The sequence below is a fragment of the Chlamydotis macqueenii genome, chromosome Z (genome assembly GCF_036417535.1).
Source record: "Chlamydotis macqueenii isolate bChlMac1 chromosome Z, bChlMac1.mat, whole genome shotgun sequence".
NCBI classification, from domain to species: Eukaryota; Metazoa; Chordata; class Aves; order Otidiformes; family Otididae; genus Chlamydotis; species Chlamydotis macqueenii.
The window spans coordinates 41,925,706-41,952,259 of NC_141593.1; the positions used below are offsets into that span (position 1 = coordinate 41,925,706).

Here is a 26,554-nt window from a genome sequence, read left to right on the forward strand (position 1 = left end):
AAAAGGTACCAAGGAAGGAAACACAAAATATGAAGGACTCTATTGTCTTGTAATGGGTACGCTGTGTTAATCTTGTCCTAAGAAGTCCTGCAGAGCAGTCAGTGTCATATGATGCTGTAGTAATGCGCTTTGTATAGTGTCATGCCTTGTCTTTTTATTGCTCTTCTTTTTCCCAAGGGACAATGAATCCCATTAGGGGGAAATTTTTTGCTTTTCTTGGTACTTGGCAATAGCATAACCCAAGCCAGCTTTGCAGTTTTGGAGGAGAGCCCAACTCAAGCTTCTCTTGGGATGTAGGCACACCGTGAATGTCTCTAACTCAGCAGTTAAGGTAGATGGGTTGTCTTTGGGAAACCTTCTTTCAAATTCACCGGAGTTGCTTTTAAATAGTAATAAAAAATACTTAAAATGAAGAAAAGTTTTATTCTAGAAAAGAAAGACTCCTTCTGAGGAAAACCTGCAGCTTTGGTTAGTTCTGGATGCTCGTGAAAAGACAGCATCTCCATTTAAGTTTTTCTGGGACTGGGGTTATCTTTTGAAATGCATGGGCTCTTTAGCAAGGTGTCTCTTACATCAGGCTGACTTTTCTTCCCAAATTGTCAGCTGAAATAGAGTTTCCACTGATTTCTTCTTCCTAGACTGCGTGACTCTCACTGTGAAACTTTGTTTCTTGCTGCAGAAGAGGTAACGGATTACATATCATCCCATGCATTATCTGTAAAACATTTTAATTTCCAGTCTGTGGGATGTCACTAGTTATTCATAGATCTCACATGATGATAATACAAAGGACCGACTTGCATGCCTGCATCCTTTTGGGGTTCAGGCAGATATTCATGGTATGTGAGTGGACTCAGTCCTTTGGTCTACTGTGATGCTTTATCTTCTCTTAATTTCTGCTTATGTATGTAACATCTTGAAGTATAGCCTTCCTTTCCTCAGTTTTCTTATTGCCACAACTTGTAAATAGAACTGAAATTACTTTGCATCAGGGAGAAAATCAGTTGAACAAGTGATGAAGGTAGCAACATGAGAGAAGAGGCTAGGGCAGTCTGATCCCCCCCAGTCTAAGTTGGGGTAGCTCCACTGCCACCACTGAAATTGGCTCTTTGCTGTTGTGAAATCCATAAGGTAGGGAAGGGTGTCCTGGAAAATGGTGACACTGTAATGTAGCTTTATTTACTTCAGGGTAACTTGCTTCCTTGATGTACAAGTCTTCATTTCCCCTGTGTAAAACTCAACTGTTTCTCCTCCAGCCGTGTCCCAGAAAGTGCCATTTAAATGACAGGGAAGATTTTAAGGGCCGCTTTCACTCTGCAGATGCTCTAACTACATCTTAGTGTTAACTGCAGTAGGTCAGCAATCACTTCTGACTTTCAGGCATTGGTGCCTGATCTCTGAACAGTCAAAGCCATGGAAGGATCCACTTTCATACTTTTTTCTGTCTTGCTTTTTCAACAGTTACATTGCAAACCAGCGAAAATTGGAAAGTATCAATGACAATGAAGTTGGATTTTATGTTGGACTTAAAAATCTGTGAGTATGTGGGACGTATATTTTGTAAAGCTGTATTTTCTCTATTTCTTTTATAGGAAGATATTCCTTTTCTATTTCTTTCTTTGTTTCTATTTCCTATATAGATTTCTCTATCTACATAGAAGTATATAGATACCTCATCAGAGTGTAGGCCTAACTTTGTGTATTATAGAGGACTGTAGATCTTGCAGTTCAGCCTTGTTGAGATTTCAGCCACACTCTTTATTTTAACCATTATTATCATTATGCTTTTCATAATATTTTAAATGAAATATTCTAACAGTGTTATGTATTTTCACAGGACCGTGGTGGATTCAGGCTTAAAATTTGTGTCTCGTCGGGCATTTGTGAAAAACGTGAACCTACAATACATGTGAGTAACGATAGCATCTGCCTTCTAAGTCAAAACTGCCCAACTCATGTTAATTTATTTAATTGTCAATCTATTTCTCTCTTTTACCATTTCCTTCATATAAAATGTTTTAACAAGACAGACTTACACTGGTCTTCTGTCATTAATTGAGCCTACCTGGCAGAGCATAAGACATGTGTGTTAAGGAACGGGCAGATCATAACAATACAATGTAGGATGGTAAAAAGACTGTCCAGTTAATTATCCTTTCTCTATCAATGGCTTCTGGCTGTGTCTTTTGTGGTAATTAGTGCAGCATAAAGAGTGTCTCTCTTGGCTGAGTGAGTTGGTGCTGAGGGTGTGATGTCCACACTTTGCATCACAATTAGTGACATGTATGAAGCACATCTAATGTAATGTGACGAGTGTGCCTGCCCAGAGACTGTGGCACGGCTGTGAACGTAAGTCCTGTAAGTGGGAATGATCAGAAGATTCACTTTGGAAGCTCACTCAAGGTCTGAACTAATGCACCCAAAGCAGAGCATAAGAATGAGGTTACTTTCACACCCAAATGCAATTTGTGGTTCATGAACTTCAGGAAGCAGAGTTGGTGCCTATGCAGCTTTTTGACTCTGTTTTCTAGTTTACTTATACTTTGGATGTAGCAGAGGCTGAACTAATCAAAATTCTTTGTAGAAGTACAGAGAAAAATAATCAGCTAAAGCAAAGACTTTGTCTCTTTTTAGTATAACCACATGTCCCTGAAGGACTGTAATGCCTTTTGGTGGGACAGAGATGGAGTAGCTTGCTTTGGTACTTACATGCAAAACTGTGGACCTAGTCCTACAAAACACTGAGATCATGTGAGAGGCTCTGTTCCTCACAGATGCCGTGTTTTAGCCCACTGTTAAAGTGTGTTTCAGTCCATCCATCTTCACTAGATATGCCTAGCACCTAACCCCTTGCTTTTGGTAAAGGCCTAGTGAGATCGGGAAGACATAAGATCAAGCTTTGGCCTTGTAAGTTGCTTCTGTGTATTAGGGAAGAATTGTTGAATGGAGCACAGGGCTGGCTGCTTTCCTAAAGAATTGGAATAACTTTCTGCACCTATGTTTTCCAAAGAATGGCAATTAATTAATGTAAGGAGGTGGATGTGAATGTCCTTATCTGCCTAAAGAGTAACTGCTGACCTTGATGTGGAACAGTCATTGGAGGAGTGTGAACCAGGTCTTCTCAGCTTACATATTACTTTATATAGTCATTAACATTACTGAGGCTTACATATTACTTCATATAGTCATTAACAAAGTAAATAGCTTTTACTATAATCAGTTGTAGATATAAGGGAAATACCTTTTAGAGTGAATTTGTGTGTTTTCCTATGTAACAATTGCTCAGTGAGTTGTGGTTGTAAAAGATGAAATTCCATAAAGCCAAGTGCACATGCACTGGCTGTGGAAATGTGCAATAAGGGCTTACTGTCTGAGACGCACATTTGCAGAGAAAGATTTAGTGGCTGTGGTGGGACAGAATCTCAGCATAATGCAGCAGAACAAAGCAGATTCAGTCTGGGATCAAAAGGAATTTTGTGTTAGATTTTTACATCCTTTCCTCATTACCTGAGCTGCTGGGAAGGCATCTATCGGAATACGGTATGTAGATTAGGACACTGAATCTACCCATCTTGAAAGATGTTACAGAAAAGAGCGACACAGCTATACAGAGCTTGTAAAGCAAATAATTTAAGGAGACTCAGAGGCTGAGTATATTCAGTCCAATAAAGAAAAGACTGAAGAGGAACATGTATCTTCTTATCTTTAAAAGAAGGGCTATTATGATGAGGAAAGCAATCAGTTCTCTGCATGACCATGAGGAAAGTGAGAAATAATGACTTAATTTGGAGCAAGGTAAATAGATGTTTGGAAGACCTTCCCAGCTGTACGGGCAAGTAGGCATTGCGAAAGGTAACTGAGACAATTGGTGGGATCCTCTTGATAGGCTTTTTTTGCCTGTTTCCATAGGAAAATGGGGTTCATGCAGTCATAAAGTGTCACTGTCCCCAGTGGTTGCTTATGACCAAAACTTACACAGATACACAGATTTTCTGAAAACTGACCACTGGACAGAACAAGGAGATGCTATTAGAGTTCCCACTTAAGGGAAAACAAGTATTGTGCGTGTATTACCTGCTAGAGACTACAGAATCTGTGTGGACAAGATGTCTTTAAAACATTACAGCCACAGGAAGAGCTTCAGCTGGAGCACGCAGTCTACTGTGGAATACGTATCTGTTGGAACGCAGGTTTTACTAGATCTGTGGTTCATGAAGCTGCTTGTTAGAAGCAAATTAAACTGACTGACATCTGTTTGGTTGATGTACATGGAATCCTGATCCAGAATACTTAGGTTATCAACCAAGAGCTTATCCAGTCTCATATTGTGTTTTCTTTTGGTGGGGAATTAGTCAGGTTAGCAGACACAGGATAAACCCAGATAAGATGGAAAATATTAAGTGGCACCACCTGCTCTATGTGCACATGACAAAGCAGTAAGTATGTAGACATTTTTTTTGCCGAGGCTGATCCCTGCAGAAAATGCATTTGTTTGCTTTCTTTGGGAAGACTTGATGTACACTAAAATGTTTCTGACAGCCCCAGTGAATCGCTGCTTGTTGTCATCAGCAATAAAACTCCTGTTGACTACACTCGGATCAAGTGCAATGCCAGTTGTGGTTGGGACAGTGAAAGCTATTAAGAGCTGAAATAATTTCATGTTGCAAGACTAACCTCCGAGTACAGGTCTTTGAGAAGTCTTGCATTTTATTTTGAAGCAATGGTTTCAAAATAAAGAACAGATTGGTACTAGCCCATAAAGAAAACAAAAACTCCAGATACTTTTCTGACTACTGATGTAACTGTATAAGCTTTAATTTTGTTAGTGACACTATTATAGTTTTTTTTTTTCTTCATGAGAAATCTTCTGATGTAGTTAAGGAGCTTTATTATGTGAATGTAGTATTAATTTTATGAATCATGTAAGAGTATCAGATTATAAGGAACTTATTAACACACATTTCCTTAAGCCCTTTTTTGTCATAGCTGTATTTTCCTGGCCAAACTTCTATAGCCCAGATATCTTTCTAGAGTTATGTATGATGAGAAGATTTGAGTAATAACATAAACAACAGGAAAATAAATGCTCTAATAGGTATTACTTAGATGTTATTAATAGTCTTGCTCAACTAATTCTGGTATTCTCATTGACCTTAGACACAAATTAGTCAATAGTCACGTTTAACATATTAAACAGTCCTAGTTTAGTAGTGCTTTAATTTGTAAGCTTATCTGCTGCTAGCAGTAATTTTAATGGACCTGTGTAATACACGTGGATGTTGTACTGTTGATACTTTTAACATAAAATACAATTCACAGCAAGTGCATATTTCTAGAAATGTTAAAAAATAGCTATTGTTGTGCGCCAAGCTGTGTATAATTGCATTGCTGAATCATAGATTGGTGAGTGCAGTATATATACAGCTCTTGGTATTAAGATATGTTTGTTTCTCTACACTGTTTGGGTTCAGATAAGGCAGCCAAATGAAACCCTTTGAGACCTTGCTGCAGATTTTCCCTTGGTTGCACACAGGGCTGGCTCCAGCCATAGGCAGAGCAGGCAGTTGCCTGTGGAGGGAGACTGAGCGTAGCAAAATGCCCATTTCTTCACCTCTTCTCCCCGCAGATCTCCTTAGGTCTGTTCCCTCCACTTCCTGCTTGCCTGCCCTTGCCAGGAGTGCTACAGGCAGTAGAGCTGTACCTGTTTTGCTGGCTGTGTGAGTATTTATGCAGCTTCCCAGGCTGCTTTTGCACTCCTCACATTGCCACAGGTTTGCTTTTAGCTGAATTAGGGCTAGCAAGTTTAAAGTGAGCTTGATGTTTGCATGTAAAATTCGTACATGCCTTTGACTGAATTTGGATCCTCTCATTAGGTGTTGCTTTGGAGTCAGACTCTGCACTCTAGAATCTTTTTTTTTTTTTTTTAAGAAAAAAGGGTTTAGAACCCCAGATGGATCTTCTTGGGGCTGCTCACCATGATCTTTTTGGGTGTAGTTGAATTGGGGAACTAATTTATATTCTCTTTCCATGGAAGTGGAATTGTGGTCCTTGACTACTCTATAATAAGCCTGATAGTGGTTTTATTTACTTAACAGGAATTAAAGAGACCGCAGCAGGCATCCCTATAATCAATATAAAGTGCTCAGTTTATGTAAATATATATATAACATTAAATTTACTGTCAAAGTATCATTTAAGGTGATAAATCTCTACCAGTGGTCTGAAAAATTTCTGTTGAATTACTTGTCAACTTGAAAAACCTTGAAGCACTAAACTATGTGGGAGAACAGACTACCATCTTGGAAGCACAAAACATTTCAACCTGTGATCAAGAATATAGGCACAGGAATTTTTTATTACTTTTCTTACTGTTCTTACTTCCTTTTCCTGGTGCACATCAAGTACAACTGGTAAAAATCTGAAAAGACTATCAAGGTGCTTTTGGTTTTTCAAAACTAGAGTTGTTAAAAACAAAATAATGACTCTTTATTCTTTTGATAGTTTTACTTAAGTTATTGGTCCCATTTTTTTACTGGTTTACATAGAATCATAGAATCATAGAATGGTTAGGGTTGGAAGGGACTTTCAAAGGTCATCTAGTCCAACCCCCCTGCAAGGAGCAGGGACATCCCTGACTAGATCAGGTTGCTCAGAGCCTCATCCAACCTGGCCTTGAACGTTTCCAGGGATGGGGCCTCCACCACCTTTCTGGGCAACCTGTTCCAGTGTTCTATAACTCGCATTGTAAAAAATTTTTTCCTAATTTCTAATCTAAATCTACCTCCCTCTATTTTAAAACCATTACCTCTCGTCCTATCGCAACAGGCCCTACTAAACAGCCTTTCCCCATCTTTCTTGTAGGCCCCCTTGAGGTACTGGAAGACCGCTATCAGGTCTCCCCGGAGCCTCCTCTTCTCCAGGCTGAACAGCCCCAACTCTCTCAGCCTGTCCTCATAAGAGAGGTGCTCCAGCCCTTTTATCATCTTCGTGGCCCTCCTCTGGACCTTCTCCAACTGGTCCATGTCCTTCTTGTGCTGGGGGCTCCAGAACTGGACACAGTACTCCAGGTGGGGTCTCACCAGGGCAGAGTAGAGGGGGAGAATCACCTCCCTCGACCTGCTGGCCACGCTTCTCTTGATGCAGCCCAGGATGCGGTTGGCCTTCTGGGCCGCAAGGGCACATTGCCTGCTCATGTTAAGCTTCTCATCCACCAGCACTCCCAAGTCCTTCTCCTCGGGGCTGCTCTCAATCCATTCCCCGCCCAGCCTGTATTTGTCATTGTGCAGGAGTCATTGACACCTGCACAAAGTGTTCAGAAAGTAAGATACCTGGTGACATTTGGGCACTAAGTCTGGCTCATGAATCTAAGCAAGTAAGAGCAATTGTTCTGCCTAAAGGTTTGCAATAATCCTCCAAAAGCAATGACTGGCTAAATGTCAAGAACATATAGCTATGGCAGCATGTAATTCTTGCAGTCTGCTCTCTGACAGTGTTCATAGCTCTGAAGCAGGCAGCTCAGCCCCTCATGAAGAGGTGGGATGAATTAGATGACCGTGAGTAAGTTGAGCGAGAAAGCATGTAAGCAGCCAGGAGGAAATCTTTCTGAAACATGGGACTTCAGTCCTGCCTGTGAAATCAGTGGGCTGTTATGTCCATGCTGGGTTAGTAATAGTAAACTCTCTCCCAGAGTCAGTCTTCATGTTTTTAAGATACTCTTGAAAATTCTATTTTTAAGATGTTATTTTATTAAAAGAAAAAAGAGATAAGTACTATCTCAGAGGATGGTTAGGGCTCTTTCCTAAGATGTTTGTGGCCTATTTTCAAATTTGTATTGTGATCCTTCAGTATTTAGAAGGTGTTGGTGGTAGAGGGTTTAAAATCCCCTTTGATTTCCTTGGTCTGGAATCAGAGCTTGAACTTGGCTCTCCTATTAGGGAGCCAGGGAAGATCACACAAATGAAAGGGCTTCAGCTGGACAGAGATTTCCCTGAGGAGCCCATCATCTGATGGTAAGGAAGTTCTCCTGATATGGAAGAGCAGGGTCCTCTGCTGTATAGAAGCCAGTAGTCAAAGCTGGTTATCACACACCTGGAGCTGTAACACTGCTGTTGCCTCCCACTAGAGTCATGAGTGGTATGGGCACCTGTCTATAGGTAAAACCCACTATATGTCTGGTTTTCTTTTCGGAAAGGTAGGACTTAGTTGCTGCACAGGTAAGAGAAGCAGGTGCATGCCTTGTTTGGTAATACCACAGGGGCATCCGCATGTGCTGTTTGACAGGGTCAGAACTGGAGAGGTTCTCCTGCATGGTGACTGAAGAGTTGCCTATGGAGGGATGAGGTTTTATGTGCTTCATGCTGTCTCAAGTGGTGGAGACGGAAGCTGAAGTCCAAATAAGGATTCAGCTTCTTTCTTTCAACTTTGTAGCATATGGGTTATACATACAAGGCATGGTTGATGCCCTATCCCTGGAAACATTCAAGGCCAGGTTGGACAGGGCTCTAAGCAACCTGATCTGGTTGGAGATGTCCCTGCTCCTTGCAGGGGGGTTGGATTACATGACCTTTAAAGGTCCCTTCCAACCCAAACTATTCTATTATGTTAGGGAAAAAAATCATAGTAACAATTTTTACGTAAACATGACTTCTGTCCTATGTGCAAATTGTACTTCAATTTTGTTCTGTCTAATCAGGGTCCATGAGACATTTCCACCAGCATAGGTGCCATAGGCCAGTCCAGTTCTCCTGACTAATGAGACAGTGGCTCATCTGTTTTTAGTCTCATTAGGACTAGTCAATTTGTAAACTTCAGGCTGTTGTTTGTCAAAAAGAATCAACGAGGAAATAAAGTAAATAAAATGTCTTAAGGATTCTGTTCTAAATGTTTATAGAAGACCCATCTTGTAATTCCTCTGAAAGTTATCTTGTACTCAGAGATCAAGGACTGAAAGTTTGGGAAGTAAACACTGTGTTCCTTAGGGGAAAAAAAAAAAAAAAAGAGGTTTAATCTCTGGTTTTAAATGCAGTGCAACTTTAACTGTGGAGCCCCTATGGCGCCTTTATAATACCACGTAAAACTCGTGGTATTTTGGCTGATTTGCACTGTACTGCTGGCAGTTACACCATTTACTGCCCTCGCTATCTTTAATTGGTGGACTGATAAGACTGTAGAAAAACAACATTATTTTACTTTGGGGTGGAGAAAGCAATTTTGTAAGCCTGGGAGGGGAGGAGTATTTCTGATTCAGATGAACATTTCTTTGCTCTGCATAATGGGAGAGGACCTTTCACTTAATTACCACTGGAAACCATAAATGCTTAATTGACATAAAAAAGCCCGATACAGGCATTTTACAGTTTTCCTTTTGATCCTCCATGTGGGTACATATTGTACATGCAATTTGAAAAGAATAACTAAAAGGCTTTGATGTGGATGTGTGCTAGCATGTGAGGAGGGCTTATGTGAGTACAGAGTTTGGTGCAGCATCAAAGAGAGGAATACACCCATTTCACTTATAAATAAATTGAGCATGTAATTAACACCTGGACTTTACAAAATACTTTTGAAACACAATTAAATCTGCTGCTTTTCTGCAATGAACAGAAATGCTAAAAGTGAAAATATTGACCCTTGCTGAGTTTGGTTTTGAATGTATTTGACTTTAGATGCAGATGGAGTTCAAACCCTTAAAACCCATCAAACCATAGAACGAGACTGAGCACCATTTCTTTACAACTGAAGTCAAAGAAATAAGGGATTTTTAGAGCTAGTTTGGGTTCTTAATTTTTTTTAAGAGGCACAAACTGTACTCTCAGTGTAAGAAGAAGCAATTCTAATTAATGCAGTCTTTCTCTTTTCCCGTAGCAATTTATCCAGAAACAAGCTCTCAAGTTTGTCCAAGAAGCCTTTTCGCCATCTGGGTTTGTCTGATCTGTAAGTTGTCATTTCTTAAAATAAAGTTTATTTTTGAATGGAATGGAAGAACAAGGCTTCAAAGTTTGTTCTGTTGAAGGTAGAGGTCCATCAATAATCAGGAAGGAAATTCTAATCCAAAGAAAGCAGCAATGCTGGACACTTGTATGTGGACAGATTTTCATTTCAGGGCTTCAGGAAGGTCGAGTGTATGTTTTAAAACAATGTAGATGTCAAAATATCATCTTCCTTTCAGCTTCAAAGTATTTTATTGTGAGATTACAAAACTACTGGTGTTTCTATTAAATATTTGACCTAGTGAAAATACAGCCTTCTACAGATCTTTGAGTGAAGCCTCTTTCATATTCTTACATCGGCCCCACAGCTGCTATGCTGCTATGTTGGCTGTTGAAGAATATTTTTATTTTCACAAATTCTCTGAATTGCATTGCACTTTATATAATAATTTGCTAGTAAACAGGTATTTGTTGTTTGTTTCAATATTACATTTTTATCCTCTGTTCCATTAAGCAAAATTTCTGTATTGGTATACATTCAAAAATTTTGGTCATCTGCATTCTTTGCTAATATGTGGGACTGCAGAGAGCCCACAGGAGCTTCGGGAGGGCTGGGGCTGCAGAGGAGAGGGAGACTGCTCTCACAGAGCTCAGAGCAGAGCCAGAAGTTGTCCAAAATGCCAGTCCAAGAGTTGCAACACCAGTCTTGCAGTCCTTGACCTCTTCTGGTGAACTTTGGATGTCAGAAATTAAATTAGCAAATCCCAGTGGCACAAAAAAAAGGTTATGGCCCTTAGGTATGTTTTGTTGATAACTAAGTTGGTATAATCACTTTCTTTACAGCCCAGAGAACATTGCTCACTGGAATTTTCTTTCATAACTTGGCGGTCACGGAGTGCTCTGATGGAGAGACTAGCTATTTGCAGAGCACTCCCATTGCTCTATCCCCTGCATATGTCTGTTGGCTATGAAGTCCCTGTTTCTTCATATGTTGTATCTAATCCCTGACAAAAAGCCATTGTTAGCGTGTACTTGTCTTTAGGTTCTACATTTTGTGGTTGTCGCAACCTCAAAACAATAGTTACAGGACTCAGACCAATGCACAGTGTGAAGCTTGGGCTTCTCCTAACTTTTCGAAGCAGTTAATGAAAAAATGGAGTCATCTCTGCCCCTCTCGTTAGGTTGCAGGAATGTAAGAGAGGGTATGCTCTAGCTGAGGAAGCATGCAAAAAAGGAAAAGACTGCCATTTTGAAGGCATGCTCTACTTCCAGTTTCTTAGAGTTTGTCTGCTGCCAGTAACAGGTTTATTCCAAAGCACAAATCAAGCCACTCTTGAATCTCTCCATCTCAGGTCAACAGCTTTTAGGCTGTGGGTGGAGTGGCTGCCTACAAAGACTCTGAAGGACAACAACATAATGTTGCTGATCTTTCTACAAAGTTGGTTTGCTCCTGGGAAGAAAGAAGTAAAAAAAAGGGTTTGGGACAGAGAGTGAGGGAATAAAATGTTACAAACGTGATGGGAAATATGGAAATGAAATTTAATGAGGCAGGGAAATAGCATTTAGAGGCCAAACAACTGGCTGATGTGAATTAGGAGTGAATATATTTGTGTTGTTGATACCAGAGTTTGACAATGGCCATTCAGTGTCATGGTAGTGGAACCAAGGGAGTGGTACTAAGAGTGAGCCAGACATGGGGAAAATGGGTGGTGTAAAGGTTAAACTGAGTAATATATGAGGTATGGAGGTGATGTGTGATGAGGGACAAGCTGAGAGAGAGAGAGAGGATACAAAACTAAGGTAGAGTGTTGTGGGCTTGGGAAACAGTGTGGGAATAGAAGAACTGAAGTTATGCAAACAGAGATTGCAGTGAAGTGAGATAAGCGGATCTGGGGAAGGGAGGGAAAGAAAGTGAGGGGGCAAAAACAGAGCCGGAAGGGAAGAAAAACAGTGATAAAATTACTGTCAGTTGAACAATTCTGTTGATAGGTGGAAAATCAGAAAGAGGAGAGAAAGAAGAAGGAGAATCCAAGATGAGAATGATGGCATAAATAGCTTCTGAGGAACTTCCCCTAAATCTGACAAACAGGTATCCTGTTGGTAGCACTCTTGTAAATCAAAACATAAAGAAATGAAAAGTTCAGGATGGGGTGAAGTGGGAGATACTCACCAGGAATTGTAGAGAAGGAGAAGCTGCTTCGAAAGATGATTTTTTTTTTAGAACAAACTGTAGCTACAGCTCTAAAATTACAGCAGACAAAATAAAAACATGTAATGTGCTTTTACTAGGTCACATTCTTTCTTTCACACAAGTATATGTGGAGGGCTGTCATTCCTCTGTTCAGCATCCTGCCTATGATATACCTGACTCTCTTGGTGGGTTTAACACAAAATAAAACAGTGGAAGAAAATAACTGCTTAGCCATTGGTCAAGGGAAAGTTCTCTTTTGCAGAAAAATTATATGATGGAACAGATGGGAAGTAAATCTTGCTGTTTTGAAAATGCATGCTATAAGTTTTGACACAAAGAATCCTAATGTTCATACTCTGTCTTGCACAAGCAATTCTTGTCCATACTGTGGTGATGTTAAAGTCCAGCAGATGACTTCTATGAATACAGATTGCTCCTTCAGAGACTTGTGAAAATGATCCCTGTAGCTATTAATCCTTAAAGAACTGCAGATGGCTTTTGGGGGAACAGGTTACAGCTCTGATAAGCTGAGTTTTTCATGAATTGTGCATTTTATGTCCTCAGGAGACATCTGTGAGCAACTTGAATTTGGTTTCTGTACATCAAAAATACCTGTGAAATTTTGTTAAGAGCAATTGTTCTCCTTGTAATGAGATATCTTAAACAGTCACTTGCACATGCTTTATTGGATCTCATCTATGCTTGTAGGAGAAAAGATAACACTAGGTCACTTCTTACGTAGATACTGTAATGTTTCTTATTTTACTTGGGCATTATTGCATTATATTGTTGTGTAGTTTTATTAAATTTTAAAACTAGAATTTAGTAAGTTTGTTAAGCTGTCATTTCAATTCCATGCAACATACTGTATAGCTAGATGAAAAATTTCAATTTCAGGTCCATTTTTTCACTTAGTGTTTCTTCATGACATTACCTAGGTTTTTACTGAGAGATTTTCTAGAGTGTTGTAGTGGATAAATTTTGAAAGTTAGGTAAAATCCTTTTTTATAGTTAGAGTTTGTTAGAGCTTGCCTATAATCCATGACTGTTTCCCTCTGTAAAGAATTTACCACCTCACAGCAGTAAGCCATTTCTGGCATGATCTTTCTGAGGTAGCTAAGCAGAGAGTATAGTATAGAAGAGAGGAATTCTGATCTCTGCTTGACTTTTATGAAAAAAAAAAAAAAAAAGGAGTTTGATGAAAAGCCCAGTTCTCCATGTGCTCCTGATTTACACCAGTGAATTGCAGATAGTAGCTGAACCCTCTGTGTGATCTCTCTGATCTATGACAATCTGGATGCTTGGTGCAGAGAGCTTCATTCTCTACGTGGAAACCATTATTCACCTGCAGCTTGTATTACACTGAGGTTACATCAGGCTGCATTCCTCATCCTTCTTAACTGAAGGGTTCAACTTCTACTTTCAGCAAGCTGAGTGCTTGGAGTCCCCCTGCTCTTCATTTTATTCTATATGCATGACACGTTCTGCATTCTAAATAGATTGGGGTTTTTTTTTTGCTATAGGATATTGGTGGACAATCCATTCAAGTGTTCGTGTGAAATTATGTGGATCAAGAAATTTCAAGAAACCAAGTTTTACACAGAAACTCAGGATTTATATTGCATAGACGACAACAACAAGAGGACAGCGTTGCTGGATATGAAGGTCCCGAACTGTGGTAATACTCTTTTAACATAAAATTACTGCTGAATTATTATGAGATGGGAAAAACAAACGTGCTTTTCTACAAGATATCTATCAGGATGACAACAGTGCTGCTAAAAGAAAGAGTTTCAGTAGAGATATTATCCACTCAGTGGTCTTTCACTCCACATGGAATAATTCCGGGAGCTTCACGTAAAGGTTTTTTTTAACTTGATCCTCTAAGAATGTACCGTTATTCAAGTGTGGTAAAACAGAACACCAATTATAGATAACACACAAGAATTGTGTAAAATGCATAAGCCTTTGTTAAACTAAATAATAGTGCTTCCAAGCACAACAGACACAGAATTTTACCTCCTTGAATTTTTTTTTCAGGTATTTATGGTTAATGAGGTCTTTATTTTCCTTCAAAAATTCAAACTCTAGTGCTAGGACCATAGGAAGAAAATTCAGAAGAACTGCCTGCCAGTAGAGACAGATTAGCAATACCTCTGTTCTTTACACAGATAAAACTCTATGAGTTCACTTGTAAAGCCTATACAAAAGAGTCGTAACAAGCTTAAGCCTGTATTATTTTACAGCATATTGTTTGCAGATAGCTTATATACATGTGGAGATAGTGGAAAAATGATGCAGCAGTATGGCCTTTTTTGGTATACAGCTTTGCTGCCTGTGTATGGTCCTGGGACAGCTGGTGAAAGGTTTCACCTGCTAGCTGAATAGATTTCTCCTCTGTGTAGGAGAGGCAGAGGCCAAGTGTTTCTGATATGATGTGGGACCTGCTGGAGTCTGGAGTTTCCTTTGCAGATTGGGAAGCCAGGGTGCCCAGCAGCATGCGGGCAAGAAGGAAAGGGAGCACAGGCATCCTCATGGAGGACTGATTTGGACTGGGGAAGCTGTAAGTGAAGGTAAATAGCAGAGGAACAGAAAAATGATACCTTTTCCCCTTCTGTCTTTACCCATTGAGTGTCCTTTTCTCCACTGGAGGATGTGACATCCTATGATAGCAGCTGCCCGCGAGGAACAGCCATAGAGGGGAGCTGCTGCAGACCCAATACATGCGGCATTTAATGGCAGTAATGCATTTTATGGCCATGTATCATACTGTTGGTTTTGTGTCCAGCTTCCTGCTGAGACCAGGCATGGTGGTGCATTCATGACAAAAAGGATGCTGGTGTCTGGTGTGATCAAAAAAACTCCAGCCTGTTCAGGGGGTCTTGAGTGCTTGCAGAACTGGACTTACATGAAGTGGGAGATGATACCAAGCTGAACTAAACGGACCCAACCATCTGCTCTAGCTGGATGGACTAGAAGGTAGATTAATCTGCTGGGTGTAGAAGGGTCTCCTAGTGGGATGAAAAAAAGTTCCTAGCAAAAGCTAGGAACTCCAGCATAGTCTTTTGTAATATTCTTGGCTGACGCATCTAGATGCTACCAGGTAGCTAGGATTTTCCTTCAAAAACTTTTCTTGTTAAATACCTAGAATTAAACCTATGAGACATTACTTCTTTCCTCTGAGCTCTTTACCATCTATAATCACAACAGACTTGTCTCTGACCTCTTGATGCTGTGTAGGTGCATGTGTGTGTACGCATGCATGCATCCTGTGGGCATATCTTTACTAAAATGCTTGCCATGAGAAGGGAAGGTGGTTCTTCCAACTAGAGGAGGAAGAGGAGGAGGAAAGGTGAGTATATACGACATTCAGATTGGAATTTGCAGTATGTGGAATTTGCATATGGAAAACATGCATTCTGCTGAAGATCTGTGTGGATGTCAGCACATCCCTGCAAATTATTTATGCTAGTTTACAGGGACTAAATATTACTGAACTTTACCTATTTGGGTTTTTGCCTTTTTTTCCTTTTATTTTCATGAGTCTTCCCCCTTAATTTACCTTTTTCAAAAAGAACAAATGCAGAACATAGGTTTTTAATAAAGATGACAACACAGCCTTTTCTTAAGCACAGCATAGAGAATCCCAGGTGGAGAGGAATGACCGCCTTGGCAAGCATGGGCTGTGTTCTGGAAGACTCCTGAAAGATCCAATGTGTGGCTCTTGCTTTCAGTATCTCTGCAGATATTTTTCTGTGTTTAAAAGGACAAGACAATTTAAAAAACCCCACTGATGAAGCAGGTTTATTTCATTTCTAGAACCTTCTGAGAGGCTAATAAGTAGAACTAAAATAGAAGAAGAATTCAGCTTTAGACATATGTGAACTTTTTTTTTTCCTGTGAACAATGTGACCTTTTTAGCTCCTGTTGATGTCAAGAGAAATTTTTGCGCATGCAGGAGTCTGAATTTTGTTAATAAAATGTATTCTAATTTTCTCCGCTAATGAAGTGTTTTCATCCCGTGTCTCTGGTTTGTTTGTTTGTTTAGTTTTTTTTTTTATTTAGAAACTAAGCAAACATGCTATCTTCTGTATGTGCAGATGTTATTAATTACTTCATAGTATTATAGTAAGTGGCCTGTACAGTATGTGGTAAATGTCTTGGTAATAGGATGTCTTGCTACTGTGTGCTGTTAATAAATCTCTTGCTGGGAAGTTGGAACAGGCCACTGTGGTTTCTTGATCATAAGACTTTGGTTTGTAGGTAATTGATGTGAAAATTAGCAAAGTTCTGTGGTACTTTAATTATTGTTTATGTAGTGGAAATGTTTGTTAATATGCTGATTAAAGGCTGGCTGCAATAGGTGCCGTCAGCTTTGTGATTTCTTTTCTTGAGATTTAAAGTCAGGTCTACTTATTGTCTAGAAGATCCTTTTCAGCTGCAATATTAAAAGTGTCAGTCAGTTGTTATGATGTTTGCAGAATTATTTTTCAACTGCATTTGAAGTGTATTTATGTATGATGAAAATTGTCAGATTCTTTTAAGTTTTAAATTCACACTTAATGACGATGTCAAAGGTTTTGAAGTTGCATCTGCCACAGTAATATTAGTAGAGCCTTCTGTGTAGAGGAATGGTGGTGTTAGTTTTGCCATTTTCACAGCATTTGCTGGTTGTCTGTACAAGATGGACAGCATCACCACATAAGCCATCCTCTTTTTTGTTGTTGTTGTTGTTGTTGTTTCGACCTGATAAGTAGCATTAGAAAATGAAGAAAGAGAACTAAGTAAGTAAACACTTTGTTCTTAATACTAGTTCTGTAAGATCTGTCAGCAATTGCTGTTGGTGTATTATGTCCTTGGCAGGCATGTCCTATGCCTGGGGTAAGGTCATTCAGAAATCCATCAGTCTGCATATCAGCTGGAACTCAGTGTGTGCCAAGGAGGCAAGACCATGTCTTTGGGACTGATTATTAAGGTGCTGGTTGCTCCTTCTGGTAGACATTCAGTTACTTGGCTGCTGTCATTGAACTCACTGATGCCAAAAGAAGTATTTTTTTCCTGTGGTATTTTTGGGAGAGTCCTGTCTTGTACAGCTGTCTTTGCAGTCCTGTGTGGACTTTTTGTTGCTCTGGACCTCAGTCTGGTAATGGCATTGTGCCTTAGCTGGCCAGTTTAGTTAATCAAATTGTTTTGTATATGCTGGTGTGGTGCTTGATCTGGCTTTCGGTTTTGCTTACTGTCCCAGCTTTGTATGCTTATTTATCATATATTATTTCTGCAGATGTTTTCTTTCTTGTCACTGGTTATGCATGTTAGCTAAAGTCTGCTGAACAAAGCAGCAAATTAGTCTCATGTCCTAATTTGTTGTACATATAACAAACGTATGTTCAAACTGGCTGTTTGTTTACATATGCAGTGAGCCAGCGGAAATGTCTAATCTGAGAACTATGGGATTTTATGAATGCTAAAATTTTTTGGCTGTCTCTTCTCTTGTGCGTGAAATACTGTGGTGTTGCTCTTAGTCCTGCTTCTTGTGTATGACGGACAAAAATTTAGAAGTCTCTGTAATGTGGAATGACAGTCTAAAGAGATGAGTTGCTCATTTCTTGCTCGATTGAGAAAGCGATGAATTTTTACAGGCAGTTGTTCAGATCACTACAAATGGACTGGATCTCTCTTAATTTCAGTTTCTTTCAGGTGATAGATTTTTGTCCTAGAGGTAAATAAGTAAGTGGTAATTTCAGATTGGAGGCAGGTGGTTGTACAGTCTAGGGTGGGGAAAATGGCAAACTGAAGGATTGATGCGTTTATTTCTTTGAATTTACAGAAAAGATTTGTCGTATTAGTGAGTCAATAAAATAAGCATTAGATCTCTGGCAATCACAGTACAATGCAGTCTAAAACCACAAGCGAAGGCATTATCCAGTGGGTGTTGACATTTTTTTCCATTATCAGCCAGACTTCACAGATAAGATTGTCAGAGGGAGAACATTACAGGCAGAATGAAGTGAGTTTAAAAAAAGCCTTAAATGTTCTCCATGTTTACCTTTCAGAATATTCATGGGTGCTCTAGCCTGTGTTGTTTATTTTGGCTCAAGAACTAGATGTTATGCATGATGTATGGTGGCAAACTGTTCTTATTTTCTCTGTAAGAGTTTTAATTCTTATCGGTGATCATAGGCTGCATGAAAAATGTTTTTTTTTATGAGAGTTTTGACAGTAATGGGGTTTCACTGTTGCTCCAAAGTTGAGTTAGAATTTTCTGAACTTAATTAAAACAATTTTAATTACTCCAGCTTTTAAGTGAAAATAAACAATAATTTATGGATGTTTGAAAAGGCAACAGGAATCTCATTTTCAAATACATGTACATAACTTCCTTGTAAGCATGCAGACTTTTATCTGTTCGTGAAGCAACCTGTAACTGTCATGCAGATGTCTAGACATATGTAAATCAGAGCTTGTGAATTATGATAGTTGAGTGTATGTGGTGTATGTGAATGTCTCATATTTTTTTTAAAAAAAGCAGATTTTTGGTTTACAATTCTGATTCAATTTCTGCTTTAACTTGAATGAAGCAGGTTTATAATACAAAGCAGGTTAGAAATAGAAAGAAGTAAGGCACTATCTAAGGAAAGAAACGTGTCTTGATCCTTTAAGTATTGTTTCTGAACTAAGTGCATTGTGCAAGTTTGCAGAGGTATTCTCTGGACGCATCTCGTGAGTGTGGAGTACCGGTCTAGTGAGGGAAAACGGCTGTTGGACTCTTGGCTGGCAGTATTCTTACTTTGCTCTTACAATGTAATCAGGTGACGACTAGATAACTGTATTCTGAAGTCTAAAGAAAGTACTTTTTTCACTTTAAAAGTGGAGACATTTCATGAAGGCATTCCTTCAGCCATATACTTGGTATATGGTATACTTAGTATGAAGAGTGAAACCCATCATTTTACTCGTTACAAAAATGTTCCTGCTTCAGGATCACATTTATCACACTGCAATATTTGACAGGTTGGCATTATTTTCAGTTATTTCCTGGACACACATGAAATTCCCCAAATAAAGACCTAGGAATTACAACTGCATGACATGCACTTAGTGAGTAAGAAGCCATTTTTTAGAGGTTTGCATAAGGTAGTTCGGGCCTCATTAACTTGCATTACAAAGGCTATTTAGCTCTCGGTTTGTCTGTTAAGCTTGTTCCTGCTTTATTCATCCAACTGCACTGAGTGTATTCAGTTTTCTTTTGAAAGTTGTTGTGGATAAAATGAAGTTTAAATACCAGTTAAGAACAATTTTGCCAGATGTAATTTAATTTCCTTAAGCATTCAGGGAATTTGAGAGAAACATGACTGGGTACCTTCAAGAGACTGCTAGCAAGGAAAGTGTTGATAAGGTTGATAGCCTGTATGGAAACATACAATCTGAAAATTCTTGCAGAAAAACTGTTGATATTAATACTGGTGATGAAGTCAATCAAATGATTCAGGTGCTGCAAGATCCTTTCCTATTCAGCAGCTTCCTATTAGAACCCAGGTCAGGCCTAGGGACCTTAGAAGAAAGGTCCTGGGCAGAAGGTAAGGAGCTGCTGTAAACCTTGGAAACAGAAGCCCTTCATCTGGTTTGAAATGTCAGCAGCAACCTTCAAAGCTTCTCTACAAGTTGACTGCAGAAGACAGCTTGCTGTCTAAGTGAGTTTGTTTTGGTGCACGGCTGTTGGTGGTTTTTGCCTTCATGGCATTCGTGATGGCATTTGAAGCCGTGGATGGGATGACAGTTCTGCGGAGGTTGCGTTTGTTGCTGTAATCATGAAGATGAGTTAGCAAGTTTTGTAGTCTTTGCTGCAGCACACACTGGCTCTACTTACAGAAGTTTGCTTCTAGTGATAATTTCAGTTAAGCAGGGGGTGATGAGGTGTTTAAAGGCAAAGTAAGAGTGTATTGGCTCTGGAAAAGCATATTTTAAAGACTCATCGTCTTCCGGTAGGGGCTCTACTTATTTGATTATTTTCAGTAAAGGTTCCCAGCTGAATGTGTCATGATGGGAGGCAAATTTCTTTTAGTATTTTAAATATTTGGGTGGTTCAGTGAGCTGCCACATCATGCATTCTGCTTCCCAACAGAAAGCTGTTCCTCCATAGACTTAATGTGGTGGGTGTTGTGAGTGTCAGGTCTGGTGTGGTAAGAAAACAAGAGTGGACTTCTAAGAAGGTATGCTGAAGCAGCAAGCACATCTAGCAAGAAGAGGTCCAAAATGAGCTTGTTCAGTGTGCATATGCCTTCCAGCTGCTCATAAGGAAATGCTGAAGGCATGGGAAAGTCCTAAACTCTGTTCTGAATGACTCTTCTCAGGGCTTTGGCAAGAAGCCTCTATGGTTGGAGACCATCTCTCCCAACAGTAGGAATTTGTACTTTTCCTTTCAGGAGGGTATCATAAGAACTACTTCTTTTTTTTTTTTTTTTTTTCCCCCTGTTTTTTTTTTTTAGATGAAAAAAACCAATAGTGACTATGTGAGGAGATTTTGTCATCCTTCTCTGGATTCAGGTTCAGTTCAGGAATCCAACCTACAACTTTAGGTTGGACAACTTTTAATGTCCTCACTACCAAACTGTAGAGTGTTTGAGACTATTCTAACTTAATCCTGTCAGACCTGTGCAAAATACCATGGTCATTGTGGAAAACGCCCATTAAGATTTGCTGTGCCACATAGTGAGCATGTCTCTATTCAGTGGTTATTCAGTGCTCTATTCAGTGGCTATATATTCTCCTAAAGAGTTGAAGAGGTTTTGATCTGGGACAGTTTCTTTAATTTACATTAACACTCAGTAGGCAGAGTATGGAAATATGCTGGGGAAAAGGATCATAATCCAGAATTCCTTTTCCTCTTTCCGCTTTACACCTTTCAGATTAGTGCCTTTACTTTTCATTTGAATCCAAGGGAAATTTTGAAGTTTTTTGTGCATGATGGCGAAGTTGCCATAGAGAAATGGAGAGTAGTGCCTGGTGGTTCGAGAAGTGAAATGACAGGTTGCGGGCTCCTCTTCCCTGTAGCAGGAGAGGAATGTGACCTTTGGGATCCAGGAAAAAAAAAAGATATATGAGAGATGATAATTTTTAAAAATGTTTCTCCTTTCTGCTAATTCTGTGTTTTATTTGCCTAACATATTTTATTTTCATTGTATTAGGTTGTGGTTGTCATCTTGGAATAAGTTCTATGAGATTTCTGCAATTATCTCTATGTATTGAGCATTTTGATTTTGTGGTTGTGATAGAACAGGAAATTCATGTTTTGCTTGTAGACTTTTGGGATATCCTGTTTGTAGTTCTCTAAAGCTGAAACCAGGCTGATTTTTAGACCTGTCATTCTGCAGACTTCAGTGGAAACACGCCCACTTAGCCCATGGATGAAATTTGGCTCAGAGCTTGTTGGTTGCACACAGTGGCTAAGTGAAACGCAGGAGGTGTGTCACATATCCAACAGCTCCTAGCTTTATAACTAGAATTACTAGAAAGTTTTTTGCTTTGTTTTTTAAACCCATAAAAGCCCATAGGAAAAGACTGTTGGAATTTGTAAGCATTACTGTATTTTCTAATAAGGTGGAATTTTAATAGACTGGTATAAGAAAACTCAATTTTTCTTACATATTACATTGATACGACCTGTTTGGAGCCAGTAAGACCTCTGAAATTTGCAGATCTATGTGCACAGTTCTTAACAAATTGCATTGTCAACCATCCCATTTCCAGGCTCCACACAGTACAGGTAGTGGGTGTTACCAAGCTGTACTGCAGTGCTGTAATTAGTTGTATGTTTTCTCCCTAGAAAGAAAAGGGAAAACCAGGGAAGCCAAGAACCTTGGACTGTATTGAAACCTTATGTGAGGCAAGCAGACTGGATTTGGGCCACTGTGTCCTACAAATTACTGGGGATATTTTATTCATCACTGGTTCTGGTAGTCTGCCTTTACATGGTTCAGTTTGATAGATGGTTGCTGGCTCAGTAGTAATTTAATCATTTTGGGACCGATATATTTATTAAAAAGCTGATTAAGGATTCCAGGTAAGGATTAAAATGTCCTTATTAAAATTCAGATGCAGCTGACTAGTTTTGAGAAAAAAAATTGCCAAATTTTTCTTGGTAACTGCTTGTTCTTATCACGGAACAGTTTGACCTGCAAAAAGGTGCCAAGCAAAAAAGAGATGTCACGGGCCATGCTGAAAACCATTTAGTGATACTGCATCATGGCTAGACTCCTGGGAGTTTGTCGATAGGCTGATGAAAATCAGGGGCTTAGCGTGCAAAGGGTGGCATAAATGAATGCAATATTAGATTTATGGTATTCTCTCAGGTGCTCATTTCTTCATCATATCATTTCTTAGGCATTAGTGAGGCTAGTTGGCCATATTGACAGCATTTTTTGGTGAAGGTTTTTGAGCAGCTGAACAAATCCCAGAACTGAACAGTTGAAAGTTGAAGCTGAAAGAGTAAATAATAATAATTTTATAAAAATTTTTGTAACTGCGAAGATAGTTAATTAGTGAAACAACATCTTGGATGTAATGGTCGATTATTTTATCCTTGCTTAAGACCTTCTTCTAAAAGTTGCTGTAGTGTACTAGGCTGTAGTGGCTTGGTGCTGAGAGTCGAGTTACAGACTACAGTTTGTTTTAGCACATCGTTATTTCTTACTTAGGTCATCTCCTTCCTTTGACATATAGTGACACTCTGGCTCTACCAAGGCCCATGTAAGTTTTCTGGAGAAAGTAGTAAGTAGTAGCCTGAAGACTTTGAAAGCCCTCTAGAATTTAGGCACATTCTTTTTATTAATTTCCATTGCATAGCCAAATGCTGTAGTAACCTTTGAAAATTTCATCCAAAGCATTTGGTTTTGTGATTGCTGAAGTCTCAGCTGTGCACCGGGAAGATATGAGTCATTCCCTAGTGATGCTTGACAGTTCCACTGTCTGATGCCCTCGGGCCATCAGTTTGCACTAATGATAGTCTGTGAAGGTAAATAGCAGCCCCCCCCCCCCCTCCTCCCCCTTACTTAAAGGAGGGGTTGCTCCTTCTAAAGCATGAGATGATACTCTCTGTTGTGTGCACTTGTGCTGGGGTGAGGGAAGTGACTGCTTACTCTAATCCAGAGCTGCTTATTCCAGGGAATAAAGTGTTATCGATTTGAATATGAGAAGCGATATTCTGCATGTGGTGAAACAACATAGCTTTTATACACCCATACGTAATGAATCATATGGATTTTAGTGTACGCTTTCATTTATTGAACTGCATGACTCTCTCTACATTACAGTTTAAAACTCTCAGTAGCAGGTCCCGTCCTCCGTTTTTGTAGAGATTGAAAAGCTTTGGACAGATTATTGAGAAGGAAGGGGATTTGAGAAAACAAAATAAAACAGGGTGGTCTTAAGGTAATTCAGAAACTCTCTTTTCTCTGTCCTGTCAGAACAGGAGAGCACTCAATGAATTTGAGTGTCACAGACAAATTTCAAAACTGGTAAAAGGGGATGGCACTAGGATATGGCCGGGACAGTATGCCTGTGAAAGTCATTGCTGCAGAATATAAGGCCAAGAATATAACTAATTTAAAAAATAAGTCAGATACTAGCAGGGTTTTTGGTGATATCCAGAATTATAATAATTAATGCAATCAAAGTTTGAAAGAGGTATTGTGTTTCAGTCTTTGGGGCACAGGGTAATCTCTGTCTGACAGAGATCAAGATGAAACTTGTAGAAAGATGATGTCATGTCTACCTTACGTGGGCTCTTATGCTACAGTCTAAATTTACTATGCTGGCAGTATACAAAAGTTTTTGAACCTGTTGTCAGATTGCTTGTATCAATTACTATATACAAAGTCCTTTGAAGTGTACATCCATACCAACAGAAGTGATAGTAATCTAAAACACTGTATTTAACCAAATTAAGTCAGGAGTAAATACAGTGTGGATGGATATCTTTGTAATTGTGTAGGTGTCAAAATGCTACTGACTCGTATAAATGGTCTCACGCTGCACTGAGAATGCACACTGAGCATATGCATCTGTTAGGGTGCATTGTGGTTTTTAAAATACATTTATTTTTCAGTTTTTTATATTTCAGAAAAATACAGTTATTTTTCAGTACAGATTTTACTTCTTAGTTTTATGGCCTTATTTGTAAGTCCAATGTATCACGTTTTCTAGATGCACTATTTTTACGCTACTGTCTGCTTTTTCCAAACAGAGCCACTTCTCATCTAGTGTGTTCTGCTGTGGAGAGGTCTGGGTGCTGCTGGAAATAAAAGCCAAAATCACCTTGCAGTTAAAGTTCACTGACTAAAGATATTGAATCAGAAAAAATTAATCTCAAGGCAATTCTTCTATGTGTTTCCCACCCTCTCTTGTAACTGGGAAGTGGAGTAAAAAAACTACACACAATAATGTGATTATTCTATTCTGTTCTGTTTATACCTTTTTTTTTGCTGTAATGTTTTCTGCCGAGTCTTGCAACTAGTTTTTAGTGTAACTTTAGGACTCTACAGAATAATAAGCACTATTATTTTATAACCTTCTGACAGGATACAATAATGATGTAGCTGTTTCCCTCAGAGACACAACACCAGTGTGACATGTGCAGACTTTTGAAAATTAAACAGCACTAGATCTGAGTGGGAACCAGAACCGGTACCAGAGGAATTAAACTTTGATTGCCTATCCTGTAACTAAACACACTGGAAGAAGCTGTCTCAGAACTTAACAGCTACTAAAGAAGGGCTCTAAGAGACCAGAGTTGTTTTTATTTTTGCTTGCATGAGAGGTTTCATGTGAAATAATGTATTAGTAGGAGCTGTGCAGGCTTGCACCGTGAAACACTAATCTGTCACGTAGACCTTGTCCCAAGTGCTAGGGCCAGGAAGAAGTGGGGAGCTTTAATCTTTTCATGTGTTCAGGTCTGGCAAGAATAGTTGGAACAATTTTCAGAGGTGGTGTGGAAGTGTAACTTTATAAAGCAAATGATCTCATTACTTTTCTCCTTGTTCCCTAACCAGCATAATTAATATCTAAATGTTCCCTAAGATTAGTTTTATTTCCTGCCCAGCTAGTTGACAGACACTGCTGAGATTTGAATTCACAGCAGGCAAGAGCAGATGGCTACCTTTGCTAACAGATTACTGCATCAAAGCATACAAACTGTCCAGCTCTGTCTCAATAAACTTCAACGTATGATTTATAAAGTGAACATAATAGAAGAAATCCATGATGCCTCTAACGGGAATCATATTACAGCACTACTTAAAGCACTGGGAGAATTGCCTAAGCAGTTATTGTATACTTCTGCTGATCTCCAGATCTTATTAGGCAGGAAAGCATTGCTTGGAAAATTATTTCTCTTCTCTTTGGTGTTACTTCCTCTCATGTAATTTTAATTGAACTAATTAAACTTAAATGGAGATTTCCAATACCTATAGCTTCTGTTGAAGTTCTAGCAAACATATTAATGTGTTCACACTGATTTGATGGTTAATTGTTTGTGTAGGACTTTTTACATAAGCAAAAAGTCTCTGCTAACCTTCCATACCTGCAAGTCCATGATGAAGCTACTGTACTCTTAACTAAAAAAAAACCAAAACAAAAAGAACTGATATTTCAGAAAAAGTAATTGCAAGGTCATGCATACATATCCACCATAGCAGACAAGCTTGATTATTTGAGAAGAGAAATTGCAAGTAAAACTTGCCTGGAACAGTTGATGAGAAAAGCCTCATAAAGGAGGCCAAGGCTTTTTACAGAGTGTAGCAGCTCCAAATGATGGCACAGTATCTTTTAAGAAAGAGACGATATTTTTAGCATGTAGTATAATTATTTGCTGTGTAAATACATATGAAATGTGAGGTCCTCTTTGCCTGAGGTCTATTGACATTGCTGCCATTATTTTTGAAGAGACTCAGTCTATAATTCTTTGTATTTTTGTAGGCATTCAGCGTACATTTACTCTTCAGGAAGCTCCCATTGCTTTGGGTGCTAAAGAATGAGATACAAAGTGTTTTATAGCACTGAGAAATGGAAGGGGAGTCTTATTCTTGCAAAATCTGGGGTTGTTTCCTAGTGAGTGGTACCATCTCACTGCTTTTCTGCTTTTCTGCTTTCCTGAAGGCAATAGTGAAGTCTGCTGAGGTGCCTTGGATAGCAGCTCCATGCAACTGCTAATCCTCTCTCCTATCCGTTCTCTCTTTTGGTTTGATCTGTTCAGTGCTCTACTTCCCTCACGTTGTGCTTGAGATTTGGGTTTTGCCTTGCTCTCTGTGAGCTGTGTCTCTGTATGAGAGGGCTGCAATCTCTTGTGTGATACTGAGAGGTAACAGGATTTTCCTGTTAGTGTTGTGGAGAACAATGGGAATATTACAATATCAGTTCATGGGAAATAGAGCTGTCTTTG

At 39.2% G+C, this 26,554-nt stretch overlaps 1 protein-coding gene across 3 annotated transcripts in view; it reads left to right on the plus strand.

Moving 5' to 3' along the window:
- NTRK2 (neurotrophic receptor tyrosine kinase 2) overlaps window positions 1-26,554 on the plus strand; it is a 210,728-nt gene that overhangs the window by 16,641 nt on the left and 167,533 nt on the right. For all 3 annotated transcript variants that reach the window (XM_086769955.1, XM_086769956.1, XM_086769957.1), the window contains exons 2-5: window positions 1,462-1,536; window positions 1,838-1,909; window positions 9,865-9,933; window positions 13,644-13,798. In XM_086769955.1, the coding sequence (XP_086626081.1) occupies window positions 1,462-1,536; window positions 1,838-1,909; window positions 9,865-9,933; window positions 13,644-13,798 (371 nt within the window). The remainder of the gene's footprint in view (window positions 1-1,461; window positions 1,537-1,837; window positions 1,910-9,864; window positions 9,934-13,643; window positions 13,799-26,554) is intronic.